Below are 26,428 nucleotides of genomic sequence, written 5' to 3'. Positions count from 1 at the left end.
TCTATTACATTAAAGACTCACCTAAGTTACAATATCTGACTGGCACTTTTGATTAATCACCTTAAAGCACTGCATTTTCCACACACAGGTACTAGCATATGATCTATTTAATTAGTATATAGAGAGCTTCCGCTGTCCCTGACCGTTTCCATAGGAGTTATCATTGAAGTCGAGTGCTAGCAGAGCCAATAAATGAGGCTGCCGGAGAGGAAACACAACAGACTCGCCCTTCTGTGAACACCAGCTCTTACCCTGCGCCCTCGGAGCGCTCAGCACATCAAACATGCACGAGGCGGGAGACACACGATTTTGACAGTACCCCTCACATTCTGGGTGCTGCTGAAGCTATTCTGAGACAGAACGGGTTCCTAACTTGACGTTTCCTGACACCTTTCCTCTGCCTCTTTTTGCACCGGGTCTCTCAGGACAGCTGGAGGCAGGCTCCCGCGTACAAAGCGCAGGACCGGGTGAAGGCATCCAAACGGAAGAATATAAGGAAATAATTTCAAAATTACAAAACAAGAAAGTTGCCAGGACTCTCGAGGGCTCTGAACTTCTAAAGGCATTTCAAAGCCTAGGGAACAACTAAGAAATAAGAGAAGGTATTTCCTTTCAAAAGCTGGCACCGCTCCAGCGAGGAGCTGGCTTCTGCCAATGGGAAGGACACACTGAGTTTTCCGAAGCCCAGTTGTTGACCTCCCAGAGTACTTTCCAGGAAGAGGTTCCAGTTCTGAACCAGGATGTGCAAACAGAAAAACTTACTGGAACAGGAGCTTTCAGGCATGTGAGATTTCAACAGTTGGCTGCTTTCCTCACAGAGCTTGCTCAACATGTGAAATACTTACACAGAATCCAGAACACGGGCTGCCGGTTCAGTGGGACAGCACAACAGCAAGCTCAGCCCCTCTCATATTGTCCAAGCACATTCTGCAGCATCACCCCAACGATGTACTCGCTGCATCGTCCCAACTAAGCGTAGTACCTTTATTCTTTCACCTGTGACTGCCGCCACCCATGTATCACCACGCATCCATGCACAGAGGTGGGCACAACACCTCTCAGGTAACATCACACCTGAAGACAGAACTCACAGTGCACAACTCTATCCACAAGTCTAGCCAATACCTCAATCACATTTGGAAATTATGTTAAAACATGGCATCTTCCAGAACCTCCAAATGCTGCATAATCTGCACAACTCTCTGGTCTACATTTTCCCACCAGCACCATGAAGGCAGTTTTGCAGGGGAATGCTCTGCTGGGGACAAGCTAGAAAGAAAACAGCCCAAGAGCTAAAGTAGGACTACAGCATAGAAACAGGCATTGCAGTCAGACAAACCACAGCCAAGCACCGGAGATGCCAGCAGGTACACCTTCTACAGGGAAAGCGAATCCCCGCAATGAAGTAGAGTCAAAGATAGAGGAATGGTGTGGGAAGAGGATGGGCTGAACATTAGGCGAACTGGTTGGAAACAGAAGCCAGAACAAAGCCCCAGAGTAAGAGACTGGACAAGCACAGCCTGCCCTTGGCCGGTGGGATTCCTTCGCACGTGGGCTGGCTGGGGTACCCCGCAAACAGACGCCCTGACCTGAGCCTGCTCCGCTGGCCAGCTGATACAACGCCGTTTGGTTCCCAGGTGCAGTCTCTCAGGGACGGGCAGATCACATAAATCCTTCCAAGGGCATCCAGTCACTATGTGTAAAGATCTGTTTATATGACCAGTGTTTGCAAAGCTTTCCAGTAATGCTTCATTTTCACAGAACTAGTAGCACAGGGTTGCGGGGAAGCCTGCCTTTCCCTTACTGATATCTTGTCTTCTTTTAAATTCCCGTGAGTGGTGTGCTCCAGTCTCTGAATGTGCAAGAGAAATTTGGTTCTCAGTCTGACAGAACAAATTGAATCAAGAGGTCTTTATCTCAAAATACCAGAATGTCCTTGTAAACAGGCAGGCTTTCCCTTTATAACCAGTGTTCTGTGACCGCGGGAGCGGGAGATCAACTTCCAGATGAGAGCGGGGATTAGCAGGCTGCCTCTATACTGAGACCTCTGCTGTTTAATAAGCAGGTCAGTTTTCTAAAAAAAAAAAAAAAGAAAAGTAGTAAATTGGCAAAAAAATTGCAACCGCTACAAAATTATATACGTTGGTTAATTTCTGGTCTTGCCTGAGACCAGAGTTCCCAAAACCAGAATTCCTGAGTTTCAGAGGAATCTAACAAAACGAAGCAAATGGGAATTACAACACAAGCGAAATTCAGGGGAAAGAAGACACTGTGTAGATGGGAGGAACGTTCTGAGCTCTTTAATTAGGGTGCTTGATCATAAATTTACTGTTATCATTCCAAAAGGAGACAACATATCGTTAGACCTTGTTAAGAAAAATCTGCCACCTTGTATTCTGTAACATTAAAAAAAGGAACTACACACACAAAATGTTAGAAGCCATGAAGCATGAGGTGATTTTGCTGCCAAAAAAATCTGTGATGTAGAAAGGTTACTACAGGAGAGGGCAACAATGGAGGCTCATATTTTTTAAAAATTAAGTGAATCAGTTGCTATACATACATGTACAACTGGCCTTTGGGAAGTGTGCTTCCCATCTGCCTTTTTTATGAGGTACTGCACGAAATTTAGTTACTAAGCTACCACTAAACCTGGAATAGGGCACAACTGCTTTGAATGCAGGCAATGCTACTAAACGGCCTAGAGGAGCTCCAAGGTGTGCTTCGGTGACGATGGCTGCTGGGAACCCCAATGGCAGGGAAGGGAGACCCTCTTTCCTGAAAAAAGGCCTTGTGAAAGGCCCAAACTCTAGCCAGCTTTCAGAATATCTTTGTTCCAGAAACACTACCAGCATTGTCTGAGTTAACTCAGACTTCTCGTGTGAAGCTCCGTGCAGTAGGCAAAGGATACAGACTCCGTGTAGTCACTCGTCCTGTAGGAGTATCGCTTTTTTGCTGAAGCAGAGGTATGTCACTGTTCCCACCTGGCTTGCCAGACTGCTGAAAAGTGGTACATCCTTTATTACCACGTTGCCTGTGAATTGTCCCCACCCACTACAACAATTAAGGGCAACCCTTCCACTCAGGGCAAGAGCAGCAGCATGAACCCCATGTATGCTTCCAAAAAGCCTGAACTGTTGAGACTGGAAGGAAGTGTCGCCAGTACCCCAGACAATTGAGTAACGGGGCTGAAGTGAAACTTTTCCCCTGCTCCAACAGGTGATGAACCCAGCAACAAGGTTAGTAGGGTCTCTTACAGAAAGGGAATGGTTACCTTCCAACTCAAGGCTGAGAGCGCTAGAATTTTGAGAGCTGCACTCTTGAATCCCAATGTGTAATGATGACATTTAAGAATAAGTAATATGAATGCAAAGTTCACTACAAACATTACAGGTTTGGAATAACCTCATTTTAGGCTGCAGAGCAGTTCCTCATTTAATCAGCTATTGACAGAGATCTGGGAATACTCCAGCTGTTGACGCGAGCTTGGGGCCCTGGGCCACTTTCCAAGTGTTTTCAGACACACATTGGGCAAACAAGCTCTTTCTCAGACTATGCTCGTTCGTTAAACTATCTTTCTCTAGACCTTCTTCTTCCATTTTCTTTCCCTGCTCTATTTCCCCTTTTTTCATACGTAGATAACATTCAACTCATATTTCTTTCTCTGTATCTGATATTACACAAGGGCAAAGCCTCTCCACCTTCGTTAAACAAAACTATTTCCTTTGGTGGGTTGGCCACCTGGAACATACAAACGTAAAGCAACGTGAGCAGGAGCTAATGTTGTTTCTGGCAGGACAGCCAACAGTATCCTTGTTGGCACATCCTTTAGATAGATGGTGGCGCTGAACTGAAAGGCAGGGTGAGAAGCATTCTTGACTAACTACAGCACTGTCATGTGGATCATATTCTTGAATCTTGAAAAAAAGAAAAATACAAAACCCAGAATGTGCAAACAGTGAGTTTTGGGGAATAAAAAAGGAAAAAAAGGTGGAAATAAGAATTAAACTTGAAGTCTTTTAATTAAATCGCATACAGACGTAAAGTTACGATTTTTCTTCAGCCATAATGCTAAGAAATCTGGATATCTTTATGATAAATCACACCATGGCTAGTCTCAGCAGTGTGGTGATAAATATCACAAAGCAGCACAAGCAGAGGCAGCCTGTGCAACATTTTTGTTTGTTGTAAAAAAGGACAACTTACTTGAAATGAATGTCTGAAATCAGAAAGATATTAATACTGGACCCGCATTTTGTTAGAAAACAGTAAAGTTTTTAATTGGGAATTAGAATTATAGAAGAAACATGAGTCCAAATCCAGAAGAGACATACAAAGGAGAAGCAGATAGTTTTCAATGACGGATATCTGAGGGGCTTAGCAGGACCAGAACAAACAACTTCTTTGCACTCAGACTAAAATGCTTATCGAAAGTCGCCGTATTTTTCACAAAGGTGTCAAAGTAGAAAGGTGAACTCTCAGCCTTAACTAAATGTCGTGCTGAGGTGAGTAAGGAAAGAACAAACACAAACTTACAAATGCAGAGTTTGTTCTTTGTATCATGAAAGCCTGGCAGATCTCCAGCACTGGACTAATGCCAAACCAGCACACCAGTGCATTTGAACTTTCAGAGCTCATGTTTTTCCTTAACTGTTTAACATCTTAACTAATTTAAATTCAGTGTACGAATGGATTTCAGAAATAAACGTAAGGAGCCAATGTTTCAACATTTCATAGCTATTCCAGTTGAGCAAAGCGTGGAAAGCTTTGGGCAGCGGGCTAAGGTCGACATTTCCAAATGAGCCCTGTGCCCTTGGTGGCCATGTGGCTGCCGGCACGTTGCTCAAGAGCCGCATTCCCCTGTGCGTAGTGCTTCCAGGTGCTCTGCCCACAGAGACTGTACTTGCCCGGCCCGGGGTACCTCAGCTCCGACAGGGACCCGTCACAGTGCGGTCACGTCCTTCGCCAGACACCACGGGCCACGGTCACACAGTGCTGCCGCGGGGCAGCTGGATTTGAAGGACAACTCCCAAGGTGCTTCTGCACCGCCTCATGCAACTTCTACTGGTCAATCACTAACCTCTGCCCTGCTTTTCTGTTCTCTTTAGCCCATTTTTGCCCATTCTCATGGCATGTTATAGCTCCATCCTTGGCCCTTGTGGCCCCACAAAAGTTGACCCTTTCCCTGGGGTTCTGCTTGTGACTGCTTTGGGACAGATCATAGACTCATGGAATGGTTTGGGTTGGAAGGGAACTTAAAAACCTTCCAGTCTCACCCCCCTGCCCTGGGCAGGGACACCTCCCCCCAGCCCAGGTCGCTCCCAGCCCCGTCCAACCCGGCCTTGAGCACCTCCAGGGATGGGGCAGCCACAGCTTCTCGGGGCAACCTGCGCCAGGGGCTCACCGCCCGCACAGCAAAGAATTTCTTCCTCATATCTCATCTCAATCTCCCCTCTTCCAGTTTGAAGCCATTTCCCCTCATCCCATCACTCCATGCCCTTGTAAAAAGTCCCTCCCCGGCTCTCCTGGAGCCCCTTTAGGCACTGGAAGGGGCTCTGAGGTCTCCCCGGAGCCTCCTCTTCTCCAGGCTGACCCCCCCAACTCTCCGAGCCCGTCCTCCCAGCAGAGGGGCTCCAGCCCTCCCAGCATTTCTGTGGCCCCGGGGAAGGCGGCCACGGCACAGCATTAACGGCACCGCCACCCGCGGCCCTGCCCGGTCCCTCCTCCGGACACCCCTCAGCTGCGCCCCCCCCCCCCCAGCACAACCCAGGGCCGAACCGGGCCGAGGTGCGCGTGCCCCGCCCTGCACTGACCCCTCACCAGCCCCAGCCCCTCGTCTGATGCAATTCGTTTCCCCCGTTGCTTCCAGCTGGAGAGCCAATCACAGGCTAGCCTGGGGGTATCGTCATGCCGTCCCGGCCAATGAGGAAGAGCCACGATAGTAGAAATCCGGGCGGGGCCGCAAGGAGCGCAGACAGTCGCCAGTTGGGGCGTCGCGTAGTGCCTCGCTCCCGTCCGCTCCGCGCTCGCCATGGCAGCGCTGCCCGGTGCCACGGCTCCTCGGCTGCTCCTCATCCCCGGCAAAGCGGCTGAGCCCCCCGCCGGCGGCCACCATGTCTCCGTTGTCCTGCCGGCAGGAGCCGCGGCCCCGGGCCTGGAGGCCCCGCAGCCGGCCCGCAAGCGGCAGCGGCTCACCCACCTGAGCCCGGAGGAGAAGGCGCTGCGCAGGTGAGTGGCGGCGGGGAGGGCAGGGCAGGAGAGGGGGGCGTCCAGGCTGACGGCCGCCCTGCCCCGCAGGAAGCTGAAGAACCGCGTGGCGGCCCAGAGCGCCCGCGACAGGAAGAAGGCGCGGATGGTGGAGCTGGAGCAGCAGGTGGTGGAGCTGGAGGAGGAGGTAAGGGGCTGGGGGGAACGGGGACGGCCGCGGCCGGCGCTGCCGCCTCCCCTCGCTGTCTCACGGCTCTCCGCAGAACCAGAAGCTGCTGCTGGAGAACCAGCTCCTCCGGGAGAGGACGTGTAACCTCGCTCTGGAGAACCAGGACCTTCGCAGCCGCCTGGGTTTGGATGCTCTGAAGACGGAGGAGAAGAGCGAGTCCAAGGTCGGCCTCCTGCCGCGCCGGTGGCCGGGCTCCACCGTCCTGCCAAGAACGGGGCTGCGTGGGGAAGGTCACCTACTGCCGGGGAGGGGGGCGGGAGGAGCGACCACCGTGCCGGGGGTGGAACCGCCCAGCTGTGGAGAGGGACACTTCGTGGGCCAGAAACACGCTTGTCCTGCGAACGGAGGTGTTCCCGCTGACCGCACAGATGCCGCATCTGAAGCGGGTGCCTCTGGTGGGGTGGGAGGTAGCCAGCTGATGAGCTCCATGCTGTTTTAAGATTATTTAATCTGCTCTTCTACATTATGCTCTAGAAATGAAATGGTAACGTGTTAGTCATGTACACCTGTCTCCGAAGAACAGGGGGTATAGTGGAGGGGGCCAGGCTGTCATTTAAAGGTGGTGAATAAAACAAATCTGCAAATATGTAGAAGTTTCAGCCGACTTTGGAAGTGGTCTTACCTTCAGGTTCCAACTGCATGAGCCACTGGAGAATCTAATGTTGGAAGCCTTTGCAGGAAGAACATGATCATCAGGATTACATACTGTCTGCCAGCACATTTGTGGTGACTGACTGGATTTTTTTCCTTGGTACAGGTTGTGAAGGAATCGCAGGTGGATGAGATTAGATTGGTGACCGGGTCCGCTGAGTCCGCAGCACTCAGACTACGTGTTCCTCTGCAGCAGGTGCAGGCCCAGCAGTCACTATTTCTGATAACTTCCACGTGGATTCTGATGGCAGTGATTCTTCAGACTCAGAGGTGAGCATCTGCTCCTATCCAAAATGCCCATGAAATTCAGAACCACTGTGGATTTAAGACTAGTGTAACTTCTAGATGTAAAGTCACTTGATGACTTTCCATAGTTGGCTTGTTTTCCAAGTCTTGGAATGCCATACCTGTAGCTCAGAACAGCTATGTTGGGCTGTATCTGGTGAGTAGAGGAGTTTATGCAACTTAAGTCTAGTTTCCATAAAATCTGAGAGGATATAGCCTACAACAGTCTCTTGGCTCTTAACAGCAAAAGTGTACAAATACTGAAAGCACACTGTGCTTTTACTGTTGTTGAAAACACACTTGATCATTTGGCTGATGTGCTGGCACTTAGCAAAGATCTTCAAATGTAAAGCCTGTCCCTTATGAATGACTTCCAGAGCTATGAGGATAGGCATCTTTCACCTTTTTTTTTTTTAAAAAAACAAAAACACATCCAAAACCCAAACAACAAACAAAACAAATGCCCCAACTTTGGTGTTGGGCAGGCCTGCATAAGCCAGGTTCTGGTACCTGCTCTGTGGAGCCAGCAGGTAGTGTGGTGTTTGTACCTGATAGAAACTCCAAGATCTTAGACCCAATAAGGGCTGTGAGCATAAAATGCGTGTAGAATTCAATGGGCATTGCTGGTACCCTAACAAAAATGTTAATGGGCAAAGAATTTCTGACAGATAAGCAAGTTCCTTAACTGTTCTGATAGCAGTGTCCTTGGTAAAACTTCTAGTTCTATGATCACATGAGTGTATTTTAACTTCCGGGTGAGGGTTAATAGATGCCACAACTGATGTTTTTCTGTAACGGTAGTAGGCCATCTTACTAAAGCAGTATTTCATTCTGCAGTCTGATCTCCTGTTGGGCTTTCTGGACAGTCTGGACCCAGAGATGTTTCTCAAATGTGGTGATTCAGAGTCAACGTGCTTGGAAAAGCTGGAGGAAGAGATCTGTAGAGAAACAAATACCATACCAACCTCCCCCTCTCCAGCTTTGGGGTCCTCATCAGCTAAGCTGGAGGCCATTAATGAACTGATAAGGTTTGATCATGTGTACACAAAGCCCCTGATACTGGAGTTTCCTGTTAAAATGGACAACCAAACCAATATGCTAGTGAAAATTGAGGAAGTATCTCTCTCTCCATCTGAAGACAAAGCTGTCCCTGAGGTCCCCGTATCTGTGAAAGAAGAACCTGTAGACAGCTTCATCCCTGAACTGGGCATCTCTCATCTGCTTTCCTCTCATCATAGCCTTGCAGCCTCAAGCTATCTGTTGGATGCCTGTAGTGACTCTGGATACGAAGGATCCCTGTCACCCTTCAGTGACATGTCCTCTCCACTTGACGCTGACCCTGCTTGGGAGGATAGCTTTGCCAATGAACTCTTTCCCCAGCTGATCAGTGTCTAACTCGGTAGTGTTAACTCCCCTGGGATAGCTATCCTGGCAGGATAACAGGATATGCCCCTTTGGGGGGGGAGGGGAGTCAAGTGTATTCAGAAAAGTGTTGCTCGTTTCTACCCATGCTCGTAGATGGAGCAGTGGCCAATGCATTTCTCCTGGTATAAAAAAGCCTAAGCTGTCCAGTCTTCCCTGTGCCCCCCCCATCAGTGTTGGCATATGAGGGAGGAAAGTTTTTGTTTCTTAATAACTTGCCAATTCTACATGAACCCGAAAATGTTCATTTTGTTTTCCATTTAAAATAATTTTAACACCAAAAACTGCAGTTGAATATTAGTGTATAAACAACTGGGTTAAAACTAAATGGTCTGTACATCTTACAGATTTGCTATGTAAATGCTCGTTTTCTGTTTGCTATGTAGAGTTGCTTTCTGCATTTAATATTTAACTGTATTGGTGCAATTAAAGTGCAATGCAGCTCACTGACCCTTTTTTACTTTGGATCTCAGTGGGGAGGGGACAGTATCTGGACCTTAAGGGATTTGAAACTACAGGAGTTTTAAGAGATCGGGTCTCTTGGTGTCTCATCCATATACCACCCTAATGCGCTAATCCAGCAGCACTTTTGTGGGGTGTAGCTGGATGCTTGAGCAGCTTCTTTCTGGGAGCACTTGATGTTGCAGACTCTCAAGGTAGAAGGGTTTGCGATGGCCAGAGCTGCTTGGGCAAAATCTGCAGCCTCCGCAGGGGGTGCAGGTGGCAGTGGCTTGATGTTGGAATGAAAGTAACGCAGTATCTTCCTGTTGGCATTCAAAAAACTCAGTCTGAGTGAAGGTGGGTGCATCGCAAGTGGTGTGTCTAGTGTTCATGAAGCAGTGTGAGACACAAACAGGTCGAGAAAGGTGCAGATTCTGTTTTACCACAGGAATTCCCGAAGCAAGAAATTAACTTTGCAGGAGCTAACTTCAAATACCACAGCAGGACTCTGCTGTCCTCATACTTGTGTTCCAACATCACAGTCTAAAACCACTTGAATTGGAGTGATGGAGAAGAAACTGAAATTTCATACTGAAAGTGAGGGCTGTTCCAGGTGTTTGCACAACTGTTCTTGGTTTAGGTGCTCTTTCATGTTTCGTGTTACATTTTGACAAAAATAACTTGAGACAGGAGAGGGAAGGAAATAGGGGGTGGAACAGGGGGTATGGGTCACCAACAGTCACGGTGACAGGACTGCTTTGGGTTACAAACTAGAGTAACCTCGCTTGTAAGAAAGCATTCTGTCTGAATATTGGATAGCAGCAAAAGCTACAGCTGTGCAATGCAGCAGAAACTTAGATTAAAAGAATTTAAGTAGTCTGAGAATAAGTTGTTTTACTTTAAAGCTGGAAAATAGGGATGACTGCAAGAGGGCCCTTAGTACCTAATATATGTTGTTGTGAGTCCAAAAAGTAAATGGGCAAGTGAGAATTTGATCCACAGTTTTGCGTTACTTTTGTCAGTATTACTGGAACTTTGTATGAAATGAAAATTGAACTACAGCAGAAATAACGTCAGGAAGAAGTTCCATTTCTTTAAAACGCAGCTCTATGTTTTCTAGCCTCGAAGTCAAAGACATTTTACAGGGATAAGTATGTAACAGTTGAAAGTAGCACCTGCAAAAGGACTGATGTTCCACATACTGCACTCCGGGCCATAGGAAGGCAGAGGCAGCGCACCAAAGACGTGCAGCCCATCCCCCTGCTCTTGTGGCTGTTTTTCCTGTTCTCACAGAGATGGCCTCTCAAAGGTGGTGCAATGGAAGATTAAACGTAGTAATTGGTGGAACTGTGTCTGTGTTTGGTGCTGCAGAGCTCAGCAAGGTGTGAGTTTGATGTAGGAGACCCAGTCACTGTGGACACAACCTGTCCCTGTATGAGGCTCTTGCTTATCTTCGCTTCTTCAGGAGCTGATCCCAATTGTACATGAAGTGGAATTTTTGGTGATACACACTGTCTCCCTTAAGATATCTCAGGTTATCAAGGATGTTTCTCAGTCCAGTTTCACTTGTGTGATGTTCAGCATTAAATTGCATTGTCTGTGCATCTGGACAAGCTGCCGGGACTAAACCGAGCACTTCTTAAGCATGACAGCTGATAACCAACCATTTTAAGAGCTACTGAAAGTAAGGCCTTTGTGAAAGAAATGAAAATCACACAGAATCACAGGATGGTCAGGGCTGGAAGGGCCCTCTGGAGCTGCCCCAGTGCCAGCCCCCGCCAGAACAGGGGCACCTCCAGCGGTGGCACAGGACATGTCCAGGCGGGTTTGGAATGGCTCCAGAGTGGGAGACTCCCCCCCCTCTCTGGACAGCTGTGCCAGCGCTCTGCCGCCCTCACAGGAGAGAATTCCCTCCTCAGGGTTAGATGGGACTTCCTATGGTCATGTTTGTGCCCGTTCCCTCTTGTCCTGTCACTGGGCACCACTGGAAACAGACTGTTCCTACCCCCGGCACCCTCCCTTGAAGGATTGATAAGCGTTGATAAGATTCCCCCCTCAGTCTTCTCTTCTCCAGACTAAAAGACCCAAGTCCCTCATAATCAACTAATTAATGACATTAATGTGTGGCCAGCAGGTTGAGGGAGGTCATCCTCCCCCTCTACTCTGCCCTGGTGAGGCTGCATCTGGAGTACTGCGTCCAGTTCTGGGCTCCCCAGTTCAAGAAAGACAGGGATCTGCTGGAGAGGGTCCAGCAAAGGGCTACGAAGATGATTAGGGGATTAGAACATCTTTCATATGAGGAAAGGCTGAGGAACTTGAGTCTCTTTAGTCTAGAGAAAAGAAGAATGAGGGGAGATCTTATTAATGCTGTCAAATACTTAAAGGGAGGGTGCCAGAGGGATGGGAGGAGTCTTTTTTCAGTGGTGCCCATTGATAGGACGAGGGGTAATGGGCACAAGCTTGAACATAGGAAGTTCCATCTTAACATGAGGAGGAACTTCTTTACTTTGAGGGTAGTGGAGCACAGGCTGCCCAGAGAGGTTGTGGAGTCTCCCACTCTGGAGACATTCAAAACCCGCCTGGACGCTGTCCTGTGCAACCTGTTGTAGGTGAGCCTGCTCTGGCAGGGGGGTTGGACTAGATGATCTCCAGAGGTCCCTTCCAACCCTGACTATTCTGTGATTCTGTGACATCAACTATATAAAGTTAATAATTTTGCTGCCTGAACATATTCTTTGATCTTTCTTCCCTTATTAAGGGATTTGGGAAGAGTGTGAACAGAGGTAAGAGGGCTTGCCATATATTATGGGTTGATTTAAATACAGTTTCTGCTATTAAAAATACTGTTAGGGCAAGTATTCATGTTGTTTTGGGTTAGTTGTGTTTTAGCTTAAGTAATGCAGCAAGAAATGGTGGCATAGCAAAAAGGCTTCGTTGAGCATTCCAGAACCTGCCTGGAAAACCTTAACATCCATCCGTGCCTGTGTGGAGTAATTGCTGGAGGTGACTTAGACATTAAACTTATATTCACATTTTAAGGAAAGGTACAGCATTGAAGGAACTTTCAGGACAAGTGCAGCTGGTACACATTCCACAGAGGTTCCCTGGGTAACCTCAGATGTTGGTGACATCAGGGGAGCCCGATGTGCTGACTCAAAGAGAAACAGCGCAGGGGATGGAGTGGAGTGGAGTGGAGTAGAGTAGAGACACCGCGGCCAAACTGTGATAAGATGGGAACTTGAAGGTCTTATGGAACTGATAAGCTGCCTAATTGCTACCCTGAGCCAATGATCTGTCATTTTTTGACAAAATGCTATCCTTTGGGTGAACTTTGCTCATTATAATACCAAAACACACCTCTATCCCAAAAGCTACCCACCTCCAAGATGTGACCACCCCTCACTGAGCTTTCTCTCTGAATTTTTCTTAGTCTATACCTTTAAAAACGAATGGAGGAAATTTTACACTAATCATAACAAAAGTATGTATGACTAGAGTCCCTCAAGCTCCACCTGAAAGGTAAAAAATAGTATAAAAATGGCTCAAGAGAGGAGTGATGTCAGGGCAGATACCATCACTGACCACACTGCCTTCTGGGATCAGTCGATGGGCTGAGCCTCTCTCCCCCCCATAGCCCGTGGGTAAGGTTCAAACACTTGGCGATAGCGAGCGCTTCCCCGGGAAACTTACAAATCTCTATAGAATTGCTTTATGACTTAACGTGTTTGTAGCCAGGCTGTATTACTCGTATTCTTGGTATTTGCACGGGCTTTGCAGACAGTGAATTCATCACCGGCACTCCAAAAGAACTTGTGCATCTGTTGCTTCAATAAACTGCACTTTTCATCAGTCTAGCCGGGAGAGTTCTCACTGAACGCGACCAAACTCCTCAAGTGCGGCCGTGCCGGTTCATAGAATGTGACTAGTCATAGAATGTGACTAGACTGAAGGTGTATGGTGTTGTCTGTGCATCCATAATCGTGATAGTTCAATATATTGCTGCAAACGGAGTTCTAACGCCGCATTAGGCATCACTCAGAATGTAAGCCCAGCTGCCCCCAGCCCCTCTGATACCTGAGAACAAGCTGGAGCACAAGGGGGTTTATTTCCTGCCAAATTACTTTGCCCTTTAAGGCAACAGCCTGTTCCCTCCCTGGTTTCTGTTTGGGCTGTCCCCACCAAAGAACATGTCTCCAACCTTTATGTTTAAAGGTGCAGAAATCCTGTCATTTCCTTAAAAAATTTGAGGGGAAAAAGAAGGCCAAAATCAAAAGGAGTAAAGAGCAGCTTAAAACTCACATATTGTCACACCTGATACCTGAAGAGTTAATATGTGGCTCTTTTGGCAAGTTGCTTGAGAGAGAAAATTCTTACACTGCTTGCAACAGATTTCTTGGGGAAAGTGTGACCTTTGTTTTCAATGAATAAGGAAAAAGTTTACAATTCTTACATTCAGCTTTTTGATGCACCATTATGAAGGCACTGCCCAGCATCAATATCTTTGTTGGCGACATGGACAGTGGGGTCAAGTGCACCCTCAGCAAGTCTGCCAATGATACCAAGCTGTTTGGCGAGGTAGACACGCTGGAGGGGAGGGATGCCATCCAGAGGGACCTGGACAGGCTGGAGAGGTGGGCCCAAGCCAACCTCATGCAGTTCAACCAGGCCAGGCGTGAGGTCCTACATCTGGGTCGGGGCAATCCCAAGCACAACTCCAGGCTGGGCGGGGAATGGCTGGAGAGCAGCCCTGAGGAGAAGGACCTGGGGGTGCTGATTGACGGGAAGCTCAACATGAGCCAGCAATGTGCGATCGCAGCCCAGAAGGCCAACTGTATCCTGGGCTGCATCAGAAGCGTGGCCAGCAGGACGAGGGGGGGGATTCTGCCCCTCTACTCTGCTCTGGGGAGACTCCACCTGGAGTGCTGTGTCCAGCTCTGGGGACCCCACCATAGGAAAGACACGGAGCTGTTGGAGCGGGGCCAGAGGAGGCCCCGGAGATGCTGGGAGGGCTGGAGCCCCTCTGCTGGGAGGACAGGCTGGGAGAGTTGGGGGGGTTCAGCCTGGAGAAGAGAAGGCTCTGGGGAGACCTTAGAGCCCCTTCCACTGCCTTAAGGGTCTCCAGGAGAGCGGGGAGGGTCTCTGGATCAGGGAGGGGTGATGGTTTTAAACTGGAAGAGGGGAGATTTAGATGAGATATGAGGAAGAAATTCTTTGCTGTGAGGGCGGTGAGCCCCTGGCGCAGGTTGCCCCGAGAAGCTGTTGCTGCCCCATCCCTGGAGGTGTTCAAGGCCAGGTTGGATGGGGCTTGGAGCAACCTGGGCTGGGGGAGGTGTCCCTGCCCAGGGCAGGGGGTGAGACTGGATGGTCTTCAAGGTCCATTCCAACCCAAACCATTCTATGATCCTACACACATAAAAACTAAATCCGAGGACTCAACAAGAGTAATTCAGCTTAAACCAAGAACAAAGTAGGGCAATGTTTTACCAAATTATAGAGGGGCACAGAAAAACATAGCTGCCTCTAAAAAAAAACCCAAACACCTGGAAAAACTGCCTAGGCAGGAAACAGCTGTAGGCAACTGTCTAAGCTGTTGTGTTTTTCTTTGAGACAAAAGTTGGTTGAAAAACTGAAGGATCTGCTACCACTGACACATCTAACAGACATTGAAGTCCAACAGCTGTGCAGGAATGGTACACTGAGGAAAAGATGAATACAGGCAAGACATGGCCATTCTAAGCCCAAAACCCTGTACCAATTGTCAGCCTTGCTCATGCTTAATCCTTAAGCGAGACAACCACCAGAAAATGCAACATTGTAAAGGACTGCTGCAGACAACATTTGGAATACAAGAAATAAGGCCGACATCACTCCAATCTTCAAAAAAGGCAAGAAGGAGGACCCAGGGAACTACAGACCGGTTAGTCTCACCTCTGTCCCTGGGAAGGTATTGGAGCGACTCATTCTGGATGTCATCTCCAATCACGTTGAGGAACAGGAAGTTATTGGAAGTGGTCAACATGGATTTACCAAGGGTAAATCGTGCTTGACCAATCTGATAGCTTTCTATGATGTTATAACTGGTTGGCTGGATGAGGGGAAAGTCGTGGATGTCATCTACCTTGACTTTAGCAAGGCTTTTGACACTGTCTCCCATGACATCCTCATTAGGAAGCTGAGGAAGTATGGGCTAGATGAGGTGACAGTGAGGTGGATTGAGAGTTGGCTGCGGGACAGGACTCAGAGGGTTGTGATCAGCGGCACAGAGTCTAGTTGGAGGCCTGTAACCAGTGGTGTCCCCCAGGGGTCAATACTCGGTCCTATTTTGTTTAATATATTCATTAATGACCTGGATGAGGGGACAGAGTGTATCCTCAGCAAGTTTGCTGATGATACCAAACTGGGTGGGGTGGCTGACACCCCAGAGGGCTGTGCTGCCATCCAGCGTGACCTGGACAGGCTGGAGAGCTGGGCAGAGAAGAACCTAATGAGGTTCAACAAAACCAAGTGCAAGGTCCTGCACCTGGGGAGGAAGAATGCTAGGCACCAGTACAGGTTAGGGGCTTACCTGCTGGGAGATAGCTTGGAGGAGAAGGATCTGGGGGTTGTGGTAGACAGTAAATTATCCATGGCCCAGCAATGTGCCCTTGTCGCCAAAAAGGCCAATGGAATCCTGGGCTGCATAGGGAAGAGTGTGGCCAGTAGGTCGAGGGAGGTCATTCTCCCCCTCTACTCGGCACTGGTGAGGCCACAACTGGAATACTGTGTCCAGTTTTGGGCTCCCCAGTTCAAGAGGGACAGGGAACTGCTGGAGCGAGTCCAGCGAAGGGCAACTAAGATGATTAAGGGCTTGGAGCATCTGCCTTATGAGGAAAGGCTGAGAGAGCTGGGACTCTTTAGCCTGGAGAAGAGAAGGCTGAGGGGAGACCTTATTATGGCGTACAAGTATCTAAAGGGTGGGTTGAAGAAGGATGGAGCCAGGCTCTTTTCATTGGTTCCAAGTGACGGGACGAGGGGCAATGGGCACAAGTTAGAACACAGGAAGTTCCGTTCAAATACACGGAAACAGTTCTTTACGGTTCGGGTGACAGAGCACTGGAACAGGCTGCCCAGGGAGGTTGTGGAGTCCCCTTCCCTGGAGATTTTCAGGACCCGCCTGGATGCAGTCCTGAGTAATGTGCTCTAGGCAATCCTGATTTAGCAGGAGAGTTGGACTAGATGATCTCTTGAGGTCCCTTCCAACTCTGATAATTCTGTGATTCTGTGATTCTGTGAAATTATACCTCCACTGCATATTACTTTCCTTTGTTCTTAAGCCAGCCAAACTACAGTTCTCAGCTGCTGGGCAAGCTTCTGCTCCGGTAATTATTTTGAGCCAGTGGTACAAGAAAGATCAGTGCTCACAACTTTGAGATTTTAAATTGCTTTGATTCATTAAAGTAGTTAGTGGTGGTTTGAACCAGCATCTTGAGTAAAGTATAGTTTGATAGCTGCACGCCTAAGCTTTTTGGGTCTCCTGTAAACTGAATTCAACTTAAGAGCCTGCCCTAGAGCAGCCAAGTGCTTTGAAGTGAAGGTACCGCAGCAAGGGGAGGAAGCGGGGGTGGCGGAGATCCCCTTTTCTCCACCGTAATCACAGCAGCTGCCAAATGTTACTTTGAGCAGAACACCGCAATCCTCCACATTGTCCGTGTGCTGCCACCGATAGACAGAAGCAGAAGCATGAGAGTGAACGGGGTGAGCAGTATGGAGCAGAAAGCTACTGTCTTCTGCTCGAGGAGTAGTAACTCCACTGCAGCACATCCTGCTGCTGCCCTAGCAGGTGGGGAAAGCACGTCTTGTATCCTGTGCCCCGAAACACTTCCATGTGGGGTCTGAAGCCCTTCACCATCACTGTCCCCCTGCAACAGGCTGCTCTGAAGGGCTGGAAGACCTGTCACTTTGCGACCCCTCTGCCTTCTTCCAAAACTGCCTGTGTGACATGGCTCTTCCACCCTAGCAGCTCGTATCCATGCCTGCGGCCACCAGCCAGCCCCGGCCATCGCTGGAGGAGAAGACCTGTGCTGGTCAGCCCCCACGGCACCATTTATGAATATGTGTCGGATGAATTGTGAAGGTGATGCAAGATTAAGTGAAGTGAAATAGATAAACCTCAGCATTGCCTATTGAAAAATCGCTTCCATTGATTACTGAGTAACTTCCCAGTGGTGATCTACCCATTAAATTGCCGGCGGCACCAGCAGCACCGCCCCCCCGTGCCCATGGGGCGCGCTGCACGCAGCTACTGCCCACTTCCAATAGTGCATCATTTAACTCACCTCACAGCTGAACACATTTTGTGTCTCGATGAGCAACAGATTTTTAACGTCTAAAAAATGCAAGGAAAATTCTGTTATGGTCACAGTTCCATCATATTTAGAATTGGACTGTTTAACAGGTTCACACCCAAACCTTGTTAAGCACAGTAGACAAATGTTCAGCGAAGCAGTACTTACACTGGTTTGTTTTCCTTTTTCAACTTTGCAGCTAGATATTTTCTTGCACGCTTTATGATGACTTACTGGCAGCATTAGGTTCCAAGACAAGCTGCTAATATTTATTGAGCTCTCTTCCACTAAAAGCACACAAATCGTTCTTGTTGGGAAACTGGAAGCCTAATAGCATTCAGAATTTCTATTAGCGCTAATATTTTTTACTAGAATCAAGTCGACTTAGATGCTACCAAGGCAGGATGAGGTGGGTTTTGTTTTTTTTTTTTTTCATATATGTGTGTATATATCAACATCCACAGATTACAGTGCGAGAATTCAAACTGTCAGCAGAGGCTTTTTATCTGAGCTCTTCCTGTAGATGCATCCTGGTTTGAGGACCTAAACCATGACAAGATGAGAGATGCTAAGTTAAACCAAACCCAAGCAAAGCTGTGATGGGGCAGGGAAGAGCAAGACGTGCACAGTACAGCAGACAGCACCTTTGCAGCACACTTCCCATGGATGACTGCTTTCTGAGTGCTCCAACTTCTTGTCTGCAGTCTTATTTGCCCCAAAACAAGCCTGGATCCAGACCCAGCGGTTTGCACGTATGTTACATCTGCACTTGATTAAATAAACCTTCTGTGATGAAAGCGACACGTCTGCTGTAGCTAACTGACACAAGACACAGGCTCTGGAACTATTACAAGTCCAGTTCCGAGTCCACACCAAACTAAATTCTGTCCCTCTCCACAGGGTTGGCTCCGTCATCGAGACAGACACTCCCACCTCTGCCACCTCTCAACCAGCCAAGAGAGCCGTACACAGTCCCAGATGGGTTGGGGCTCCGCATTGGAGAAATATTTAAGACTTGTCAAACCCACAGTACCATTTAAGTGAGTCAGTGTTTGACTCGGCCTAGAACCTGAGGGGTTTTATTACTTTTTAATATAAATCTGAAGTGTGATTTTTCCCTCATTTTGAAAGCAAAGGCAATACTGATCTAGCACATCCATCTTTAACCTTCAGCTGTTTGAAAAATCTCTTGAACAGAAGATGTTAAATAAGAGAGCAAGTATTACATTCCAATGAAATAATTATTAAAATTTGTTTTAAAAGTCTCCTCAAACATTTCTTGATTTTATACAGAACTATGCAAGCTAGGCATTCTTTATTCTCTGAAGTAAAATGAAAGATCTGAAAACACAAGCTGTAGCAACACCTTTTGGGACCCCTTTGCTTTGTTACAGCAGCTCTTCCTTTCTGGCAGCTTCAGGTTTACTGTACCCTGCTGTTGTGTCCCACCCCCCGTCCTGTTGAACTTGTGCAGGAAAGAAGTGACATGTCCTTGGGACTATGTAATTAAGTTAAAAATCTTTTTAGGCCAGAAGAGTGTTTTACCCTCCAGCTGAAGGACTGGACATACACTCCCAAGATTTTCACTTTTATTAGGAATGAAACACAGCCATCTAAAAAATATTTTAGAAAATTTATTGAAAACTGACATACAAAGGGTGATTTGGTCCCAAGAGAAGACAGACCAGAATCAGATATTTCAAAATAAAGTTTTCCCTAATACTGCATCATATTTGCCATCCCGCTTGCAAACAGCATTAATAAAAGTCTTTTAAGTAGGCCAACAACAAATGAAACTGTTACAAATACAAAAGTTTGAAAACACGCTGTAGCTTGTTCTGTCTTACCCTCTCCAAATGATTGCTATAGCAAGAATCTTCCTCAGTCTTCCTAGACTTGATTCCTGCTCTACCCCAATCTTCCCCCCCCCCCTCCCCATCAATTTAAGCAATTCAACCCTGTTCTCTCCTGTCGCAAGGGCAGAAATGAATTATGAAAAAAATTAAAATAGATGTTTTCTACCAAAGCAAATTTCATGGACAGTTTTTTCCTCAACTCATGGTCTTTGTCAATAGTCCACCACTGTATTCTTGTTTCAGATGGCGGAATAACAGGGGTCAGTGATGCTGTATTAGCATCAAACAATTCAGAGGAAATACACCTCTGGAAGTCAACCTTTGGTACAAACATAACAAGAAAAAAAAGTATGCTTAAAAGCCCTCTACAAAAATTTCTTCTTCTGCAAATTTGATATGCAATTTGTCATTGTTAAGAGGAGAACACCTGCATCTAGATTTGACATATTTGGGCCTCCCACAGTTTTCTACATCCTCTGTCCCAATTTCAGTGTTGCTGGGATGGTTTAATCAATTTTAAAAATTTTTTTATCCTTTCTTTTCGGTTTATTTAGGATTCAGAGCTATCAGCTAACACAGTTCCAACCTTGAACTTTCACTATAATCCTGCAAGCTTAAAACCAGGTAATTATTTGAAGGCACCACATTTTCTACCCACGGTGTCTACAGCCTTCTCCAAACTGCATTGCTTTACTTTATGCTCAAGCAATGTAGCATGTCAAAGGCTGTAGATTTTAAATACATTCAAGCATCTTAATAATACATGGGAAATTTTACACAGTACATGCATGCAAGAGATTTATAGCAGACCCTGAAATGAAATCAGACATCATAGCAAGATAAAGCTGCACATGTTCTCCATTTTAACAGAAGTCCCAGAATGGTAAAGTTATACACTGATTTCCAGAGAAATACCTATTCAAATGTTGGAATGTTACTAGTGAAGCTCTGAAATGTTTTAGCAAGAGACAGCAAATTTCACACAACCTTCGACAAGAGCAGCAAGATAGATGGGATTTAACAAATAGGGGCATCTTTTGAACAAAGCTTCTGCTGTCAGCCGAAAGAAAAGAATGGATGACCGCAAAAAGTAAAGCTTGATTTTAAACTATCGACTATGGGTTATTCAATGGTAAAAAAATAGCATCACAAAGATTATCACTTAGCTGTGCAAAGGAAGAGTAGATTTTCTTATGCAAACAGCTGCATTACTGTGTGCATGCTCCTTTATGTTAGCAAATGTCAAAAACAGACTGGGATGCTACGACTCTGAACAGAACCTATTAATTGGAAAGGAATTTCTTACAAAAAGCCTCAATACAGCTATCTCCGAGAAAGCTCAAGGACTTAAAAACAGAAGATAAGATTCTCTGCCTTGTTTGAGGGTTTTAAGCATAATGGAACTGTTGTGCATTGAGGAAAGGTACAAACAACAACTCACTGAGGCTTCCCTTTCTCAATGCCCTAAGCAGGGTACAAAACTCTTTTGGCATACATTTGTATAAACTATGTGACGTCATGTTAATGGCACACATTCTGGCTTAAATTCTAATTCCAGATTCCCTCAGGAAGAAGACAAGCATCTTTTTTACTTCACCACCAATGCCAGCAGTCTCAAACTTTGGGACTTGGTTACAGATGATAATCAGCATTTGACCCTCTTTACACCAGAAAAATCAGCTCCCTCTTATCTGATTTACTTACCATGTTTGTCATAATTAAAGGATGCCATTTATTTACTCAAAAGTTATGCCGTCTTCAACTGACTTTCCAACTCGATGCATACAAAGAATCACAGCACAATGTAAAATGTGAATCAACTGACCGACAACCACTTTTCTCCAGACTTTGCATCATTTTGGGGAGGGGAACATCAAAAATCCACAAAAACAATTTAGGAGCCAATGAATCAAAGATGACTAAAGTTAGTAGACATCTTGCAAGTTAGTAGCTGGTTTTACTTTCTACAAAGCAAGAGGGTTACGCTCAGCTATAACGTTCCTTCCCTACCACACTGCAGAATGTACGATTTCTACATCCAAGTTCACATCAAGTACAAAACAGCCACAGATGAAATAGCGTGAAAAGCTGTACTTCCGTAGGGACTGCTTTTCTATCTGTGACTAGACTCAAAAGTATTTCTTCCTTTCCATACTTTTTTGTAATTCAAATTAAACTAATTGACCAAGCATAGTATGTGCACCAAACTCTTAATGGCTCAGTAAGTGAAAGATGTGGCTTAAGCCACAGTTACATTCAATATATGCATTTTACACTTTACCAAGAACAATGAAGAGGATATTTCACCATTAAGCAAGATGGAAAGCTACTTCCTTGTTCCAAAGGCCTCTGGATTACCTCCTCAGTAAAAACAAGAATATTTAACAGACCAGAATATAGAAATCTTGGGTTTGTTTGTGGGTTTTTTTTGTTTGTTTGTTTGTTTTGGTGGTTTTTTTTTTTCTTCCCAATTTCCTTAAGTTGTGTCTGGCCAATCCACGTTGTTAGTAGGAAAAACAAAAAATAAAACTTCAGATTCACACATCAAACCAGAAAGAAAGAGGGATTCAAAACCAGCAATAAAACCCATCAGAAGCTCACCACTTTCAGTCTAAAATCTGGCATCTACAACTCCATTTCTTCTTCTGCACACCCAGAGATGCCCAAACTAGCATATGGATCTGGAGACATGGCAGTCTGTTGTGATTCAGGAAACGTTTCAGTCTGTGGGTCAAAAGCAGCTCTTGATGTTGACTGCTTAGCTTGACACCCTTCTGTACTCTGCTGCTTGAAGTTCTTAACAGAAACAGGCTTCAGTTTATCTGTGAGAAATTCAGGAAGAGGTTTCCAAAGCACCAGCTCCATAGAAGGACGGCTCCTAGAAGGGATGGAGTCTCAGTTAAATTTAAGCTCTCCAATCACTATTAAATGCAGAAGCCCAGTTAAGTAGCATTATCATTTGTGTTAGCCTGAAACTATATTCCAAAATTCACTTTTTTTTTTTTTACCCCCCTATTACATTTCCTCTTCCTTAACCAGTTCCATTACTTCTAGTTCTAACCCTGTATTTTTGTATTTTCTTTCTTTTACACCAAGCTTGATGACCACTGCTGGTCACACTTCAGGACCTTCTTCTTTTGGAAACTCACATACATAGAAATCAAGATATAATGGTTTATTCAACAAATTTCACTCTGTACAAATGAGGAGTACAAAACAGATGCTCGATGACCACTATTGTTACACTTAATTCTCTTTTACATTAGGATAGTTTTTCCTATTTTTGACCAGATGAATGGTCTGTTATACAACATTGTCTGCATCATGCAGTAATTAAGGACACCTCCAAAACCATAAGACTGGGTCTCTCTTTTCATTTGCACGTTAGCTGCACAGCACCATGATTTCCTCCAGAACTTACATAGATTCTATTATTTTCTTTGTCAGGCCTTCACCAAAATCCCTCTTCATCCCTTTTTTAAGGGTATCTGACAGGATAAGAGTGGGCAGATTGCTAACATTTCCATCAGCATGAACTTCCTCATCTTCATCAATTATCCTAGGAATGGAGGGGGAAGAGGGAGATAAACACTATTGAGCATACTGTTAACAGGCACATCCACTGTAGACTACAGTTGTATCTACGTGCACCGCATTGTAGAGTGCGGACATCTGACCTAAGCTGGGTACCAGAAGCAGCGGGGCCATGTTAACAAGAGTCTTTCTCGGGCCAACATACCCTAAGAATGACCATTACCACAGAAGCCGCGTGAGCAGCTATGCCACTTCTGGTACCTGAGCTAGCGTTGTTATCCCTGCACTGTCCAGCAGTGCGCAATGCAGACATACACTAAGAGAAAATAAATAAATTCACTTCAAGGGAAAGTGTATGATTCAGTCACATTACAAGAGCGAGTCTCAGTTATGCAGTAGCTTCGCCTTCTCAATTCCCCGTATCTTAACTTAGAGAATTGTTGAAAAGCTACTGAATGCAGTCCCTAACCTTTGAGGACGTTGCACCAATTTCTCGGAGATTAAAATGGCACAAAAGGTTGAAGCATTTAGAACAAACTGGAGGTATCTCCTTTGGTTTTGGTAAGCCTTTTAAAGAAAAATTAGGAAGGATGGGGAACAATCCTCTGAGAGGTCCAAAGCAGACTTTGTAATGCACATATAGCCAGACAATAGAGACATATAGCACTACTCTGATTTACCCATGAAAAAATAAAATAATCTAACAGTACCTTGCTTCCCTTCACGCATCATCTATGGAGTAATCATCTAAAAAAAATATCTTGTTTTATAATTTATATAACTTTTGGCTTTTCTAACAACCGTCTGCAGTGGTCATTTTAGATATTTTGGAATACCAGCTCAACTGCAATCAACTGATATCTACATGTGACATTCCCAAAAATCTTTCAAAGGCAAGAACACACAGTACATTTATTAAGTGATTGCAATAGACTGCCCACAGCCACCCCATTACCAAGCCATCAGTATTTAACAGCAAGATGAACCTCAGTCTTATTGCATATGTGCAGAGAGATCTCCCTGGTTCATGCTAGTCACTACAGTGACAAATTCACATCTATCTTGGGCATTTAGAAGTATTAATCACAGAACAAGCTACAATTAGTTGAAAAAAAAAGCTGAGCTCAAGTCTGACCACATAACATCAGTTAAAATTTGAGCTCTGGATACTCACAAAAGAGCATAAAACCCCATTATGATATATATATACACTGATGCTGCATAATGATTACGAAGAGGTGGTTATTTATTCAGCACCTCTTGCTAATTGAGTACCCTCAATTTCAGATCATATTATGAGTCCCAAGACTCACAGGACCATAGGTAGCCTAAAAAGAAATCACTTGAACAGAAGGTTCATCTCAGGCTCACAGTAGTGTTATCACTCTGCTAAGTGCTAGATTTAACCCTTAATGCCCACCAAAAAAAGGGAAAGCTCAGCAAAGCCAGTCTACTCAATCCCTGCATTTACCTGTCCTCAATTTCCTGAAGCTTCCTGCGAGCAACCTCGCATTGCTGTTCCCCCATTGTCTGATCCATTTCTTCACAGGGAATTTCTAACATGGCAGTTTCAGGACCGCTGCCACCACACTGACTTGCTACCTCCCCAGCTGCCTGCTGACCTGCACAGAGAATCCATTCTTCAGAGCTGGGATTCAAAGGGCAATTTTTGGCTCCTGTCAGTCTCTTCTTCCTCACAGGACAGCTAGGAAACAAAATAAGTTTACAATTGTCAAAAGAGAAATGTGGCATTCTACAGGAAAAAACAAAAAGTTACAGAAAGTCATATGCACTTCAACAGATTTGACGTACTATGGAAACGCAACCTCCACAAAGAAAAATCCACATTGGTCTTGTTAAAATGTGGCTACCCATGCAAGAAAATCAGTGCTACACAAGTAATTAGGCAACTGAAATGAATTTGGGTGTATGTGCAATTCAGGGAAGAGTTCCAAATGGAAACAGTGTTAGAATTTCCCTTCCTGCGTACATTGTAGGTGAGACGTGTTGAAATCTTTACAGAAAACAAAAAACAAATTAAGATTTTTCAGGCTATAGAAGACAAGTTTAATTTACCCTTCCGCCTCTTCTTCTAACTTATGCTTCTTTCCACAGCGCACAGAGACACTGCAAAAGTAAAACAAATGGTTATTTAGCTTCTAATGATATCTTCCAGTGACATTGAGATTTTCAAAATTACTACCCTCCCTTTTAAAGCTTCACTTGCAGCTAAGAACTACAGACACAGTATGTCACCAGCTGGGAAGGGAGGGGAAGTTCTGGACAATAAATGACCACTTTGTTCTGAAGAAAGTCAAAGGCGGCTGCAATTAGTCAGTTCTCCAAACAGAATTCCACGCTAATTTCCCCTCCTTTATGTTATTTATTTTTTTCCCAGAGGGGTGAGACCAATTTTTGCTAAATTCAAATGTTTAAACAAGCAACATGTGATCCAGCATCAGTGTCTTAATATGTTGTCTCCGAGTGACATACTCAAATTAAATATCACCAAATAATATTTTAAGGGAATAATTCAAGTCTTCTGTGCCCACGTGTAAGAACAAGCAAATTTAAAAAAAAAAAAAAAAAAAAAAGTAAAAGGTACACAAGCCTAGAAGCACGTCAAGATGTTGGTAAACTTAACCGCTTTTCCTCCCAGGAGGTTCCCTCACCCCCTCCGACAGCCTTCAAGGCCGCGAGGGGAGCGCAATGCCCTTCTAACGCCGCACCGCCAAACGCCGCTGGAGGAACACAACGGACACCCCGTCCGGAACGGGTACCGCGCCCCCCCCACCCCCGCCGGTCGCGCACTCACTGGTAGGGGCCCCGCGGCGGCGGCCGAGCCCCGCTCGTGAAGGAGCCCACCGGGGCCACCGTCAGGCCCTCGTTGTAGCTCCCCAGCGCGGCCAGGGAGGCGACGTCGAAGACGCTTTGCGGGTACGGGCCGGAGGAGCCGCCGCCGTCGTCGCTTCCGTCGCCTGCCATGACCACCACGGGGGGCTGGAGACGATCGTGGCCGAGGGCTGCGGGCTGCGGGCCGTGGCGGTCCGGGGCAGCGGCCGCCGCCTGAGGGAACTCCACGGCAGGTCCCGCGGGGATCCCCTGGCAGGATCTGCCCAGCGCTGCCATTTCCTGCTGCCGGGGAGAAAGAGGACATCAACGCCGCCCGTCCGTGCCGCCGAGCGGGGAGGCCCGGCCCCGGCTGCCGGCCCGGGGCCGCTCTCCCGCCGCCGACCCGAGGCCGCCCTCCCGCCGCCGGCCCGGCCCGCCGCGCTCCCGCCGGAGGCAGCGCTAGCGAGCGCCGCGGGTGAGCCGGCCCGGCGGCACCGTCGGCCGCCCCCGGGCACCGCCGGGGCCCAGCCCGGCCCAACAGTAGAGAAGCTGCCGCCCGCCCTCGAGCGCTCACCGCCGGGCCGGGCCGGGCCGGGCCCGGAGCTGGACGCCGCCGCCAGAGCCCGGGTCCTTTCCAGGCCTTTCGC

At 46.6% G+C, this 26,428-nt stretch overlaps 2 protein-coding genes across 4 annotated transcripts; one reads left to right on the top strand and one right to left on the bottom strand.

The window, feature by feature from the left end:
* Positions 1–2,970: 2,970 nt before the first annotated feature.
* CCDC117 (coiled-coil domain containing 117) lies at positions 2,971–26,413 on the bottom strand. Of its 3 annotated transcripts, XM_082491833.1 has the most exons (7): positions 26,356–26,413; positions 25,765–26,084; positions 25,026–25,076; positions 24,421–24,654; positions 22,837–22,974; positions 22,017–22,293; positions 2,971–3,000 (listed from the first exon to the last, which is right to left on the bottom strand). In XM_082491833.1, exons 2-6 carry the CDS (start codon positions 26,076–26,078, stop codon positions 22,041–22,043), a joined length of 990 nt encoding a protein of 329 aa, XP_082347959.1. In that variant the 5' UTR covers positions 26,079–26,084; positions 26,356–26,413; the 3' UTR covers positions 2,971–3,000; positions 22,017–22,040. The 3 variants fall into 3 exon arrangements, with proteins under 3 accessions (XP_082347959.1, XP_082347958.1, XP_082347960.1); XM_082491832.1 differs by lacking the exon at positions 2,971–3,000 and having other exon boundaries at positions 19,179–22,293; XM_082491834.1 differs by lacking the exons at positions 2,971–3,000; positions 22,837–22,974 and having other exon boundaries at positions 19,179–22,293.
* On the top strand, positions 5,962–8,534 carry XBP1 (X-box binding protein 1). The gene is made up of 5 exons (XM_082491789.1): positions 5,962–6,228; positions 6,298–6,394; positions 6,471–6,599; positions 7,194–7,357; positions 8,210–8,534. Exons 1-5 carry the CDS (start codon positions 6,032–6,034, stop codon positions 8,394–8,396), a joined length of 774 nt encoding a protein of 257 aa, XP_082347915.1. The 5' UTR covers positions 5,962–6,031; the 3' UTR covers positions 8,397–8,534.
* Positions 26,414–26,428: the final 15 nt, after the last annotated feature.

This window comes from Vanellus vanellus, assembly GCF_965231255.1.
Source record: "Vanellus vanellus genome assembly, chromosome: 16".
Taxonomy (NCBI): Eukaryota; Metazoa; Chordata; class Aves; order Charadriiformes; family Charadriidae; genus Vanellus; species Vanellus vanellus.
The sequence above is the reverse complement of the archived record's forward strand: the minus strand, read 5'-3'. Positions and strand labels throughout refer to the sequence as shown.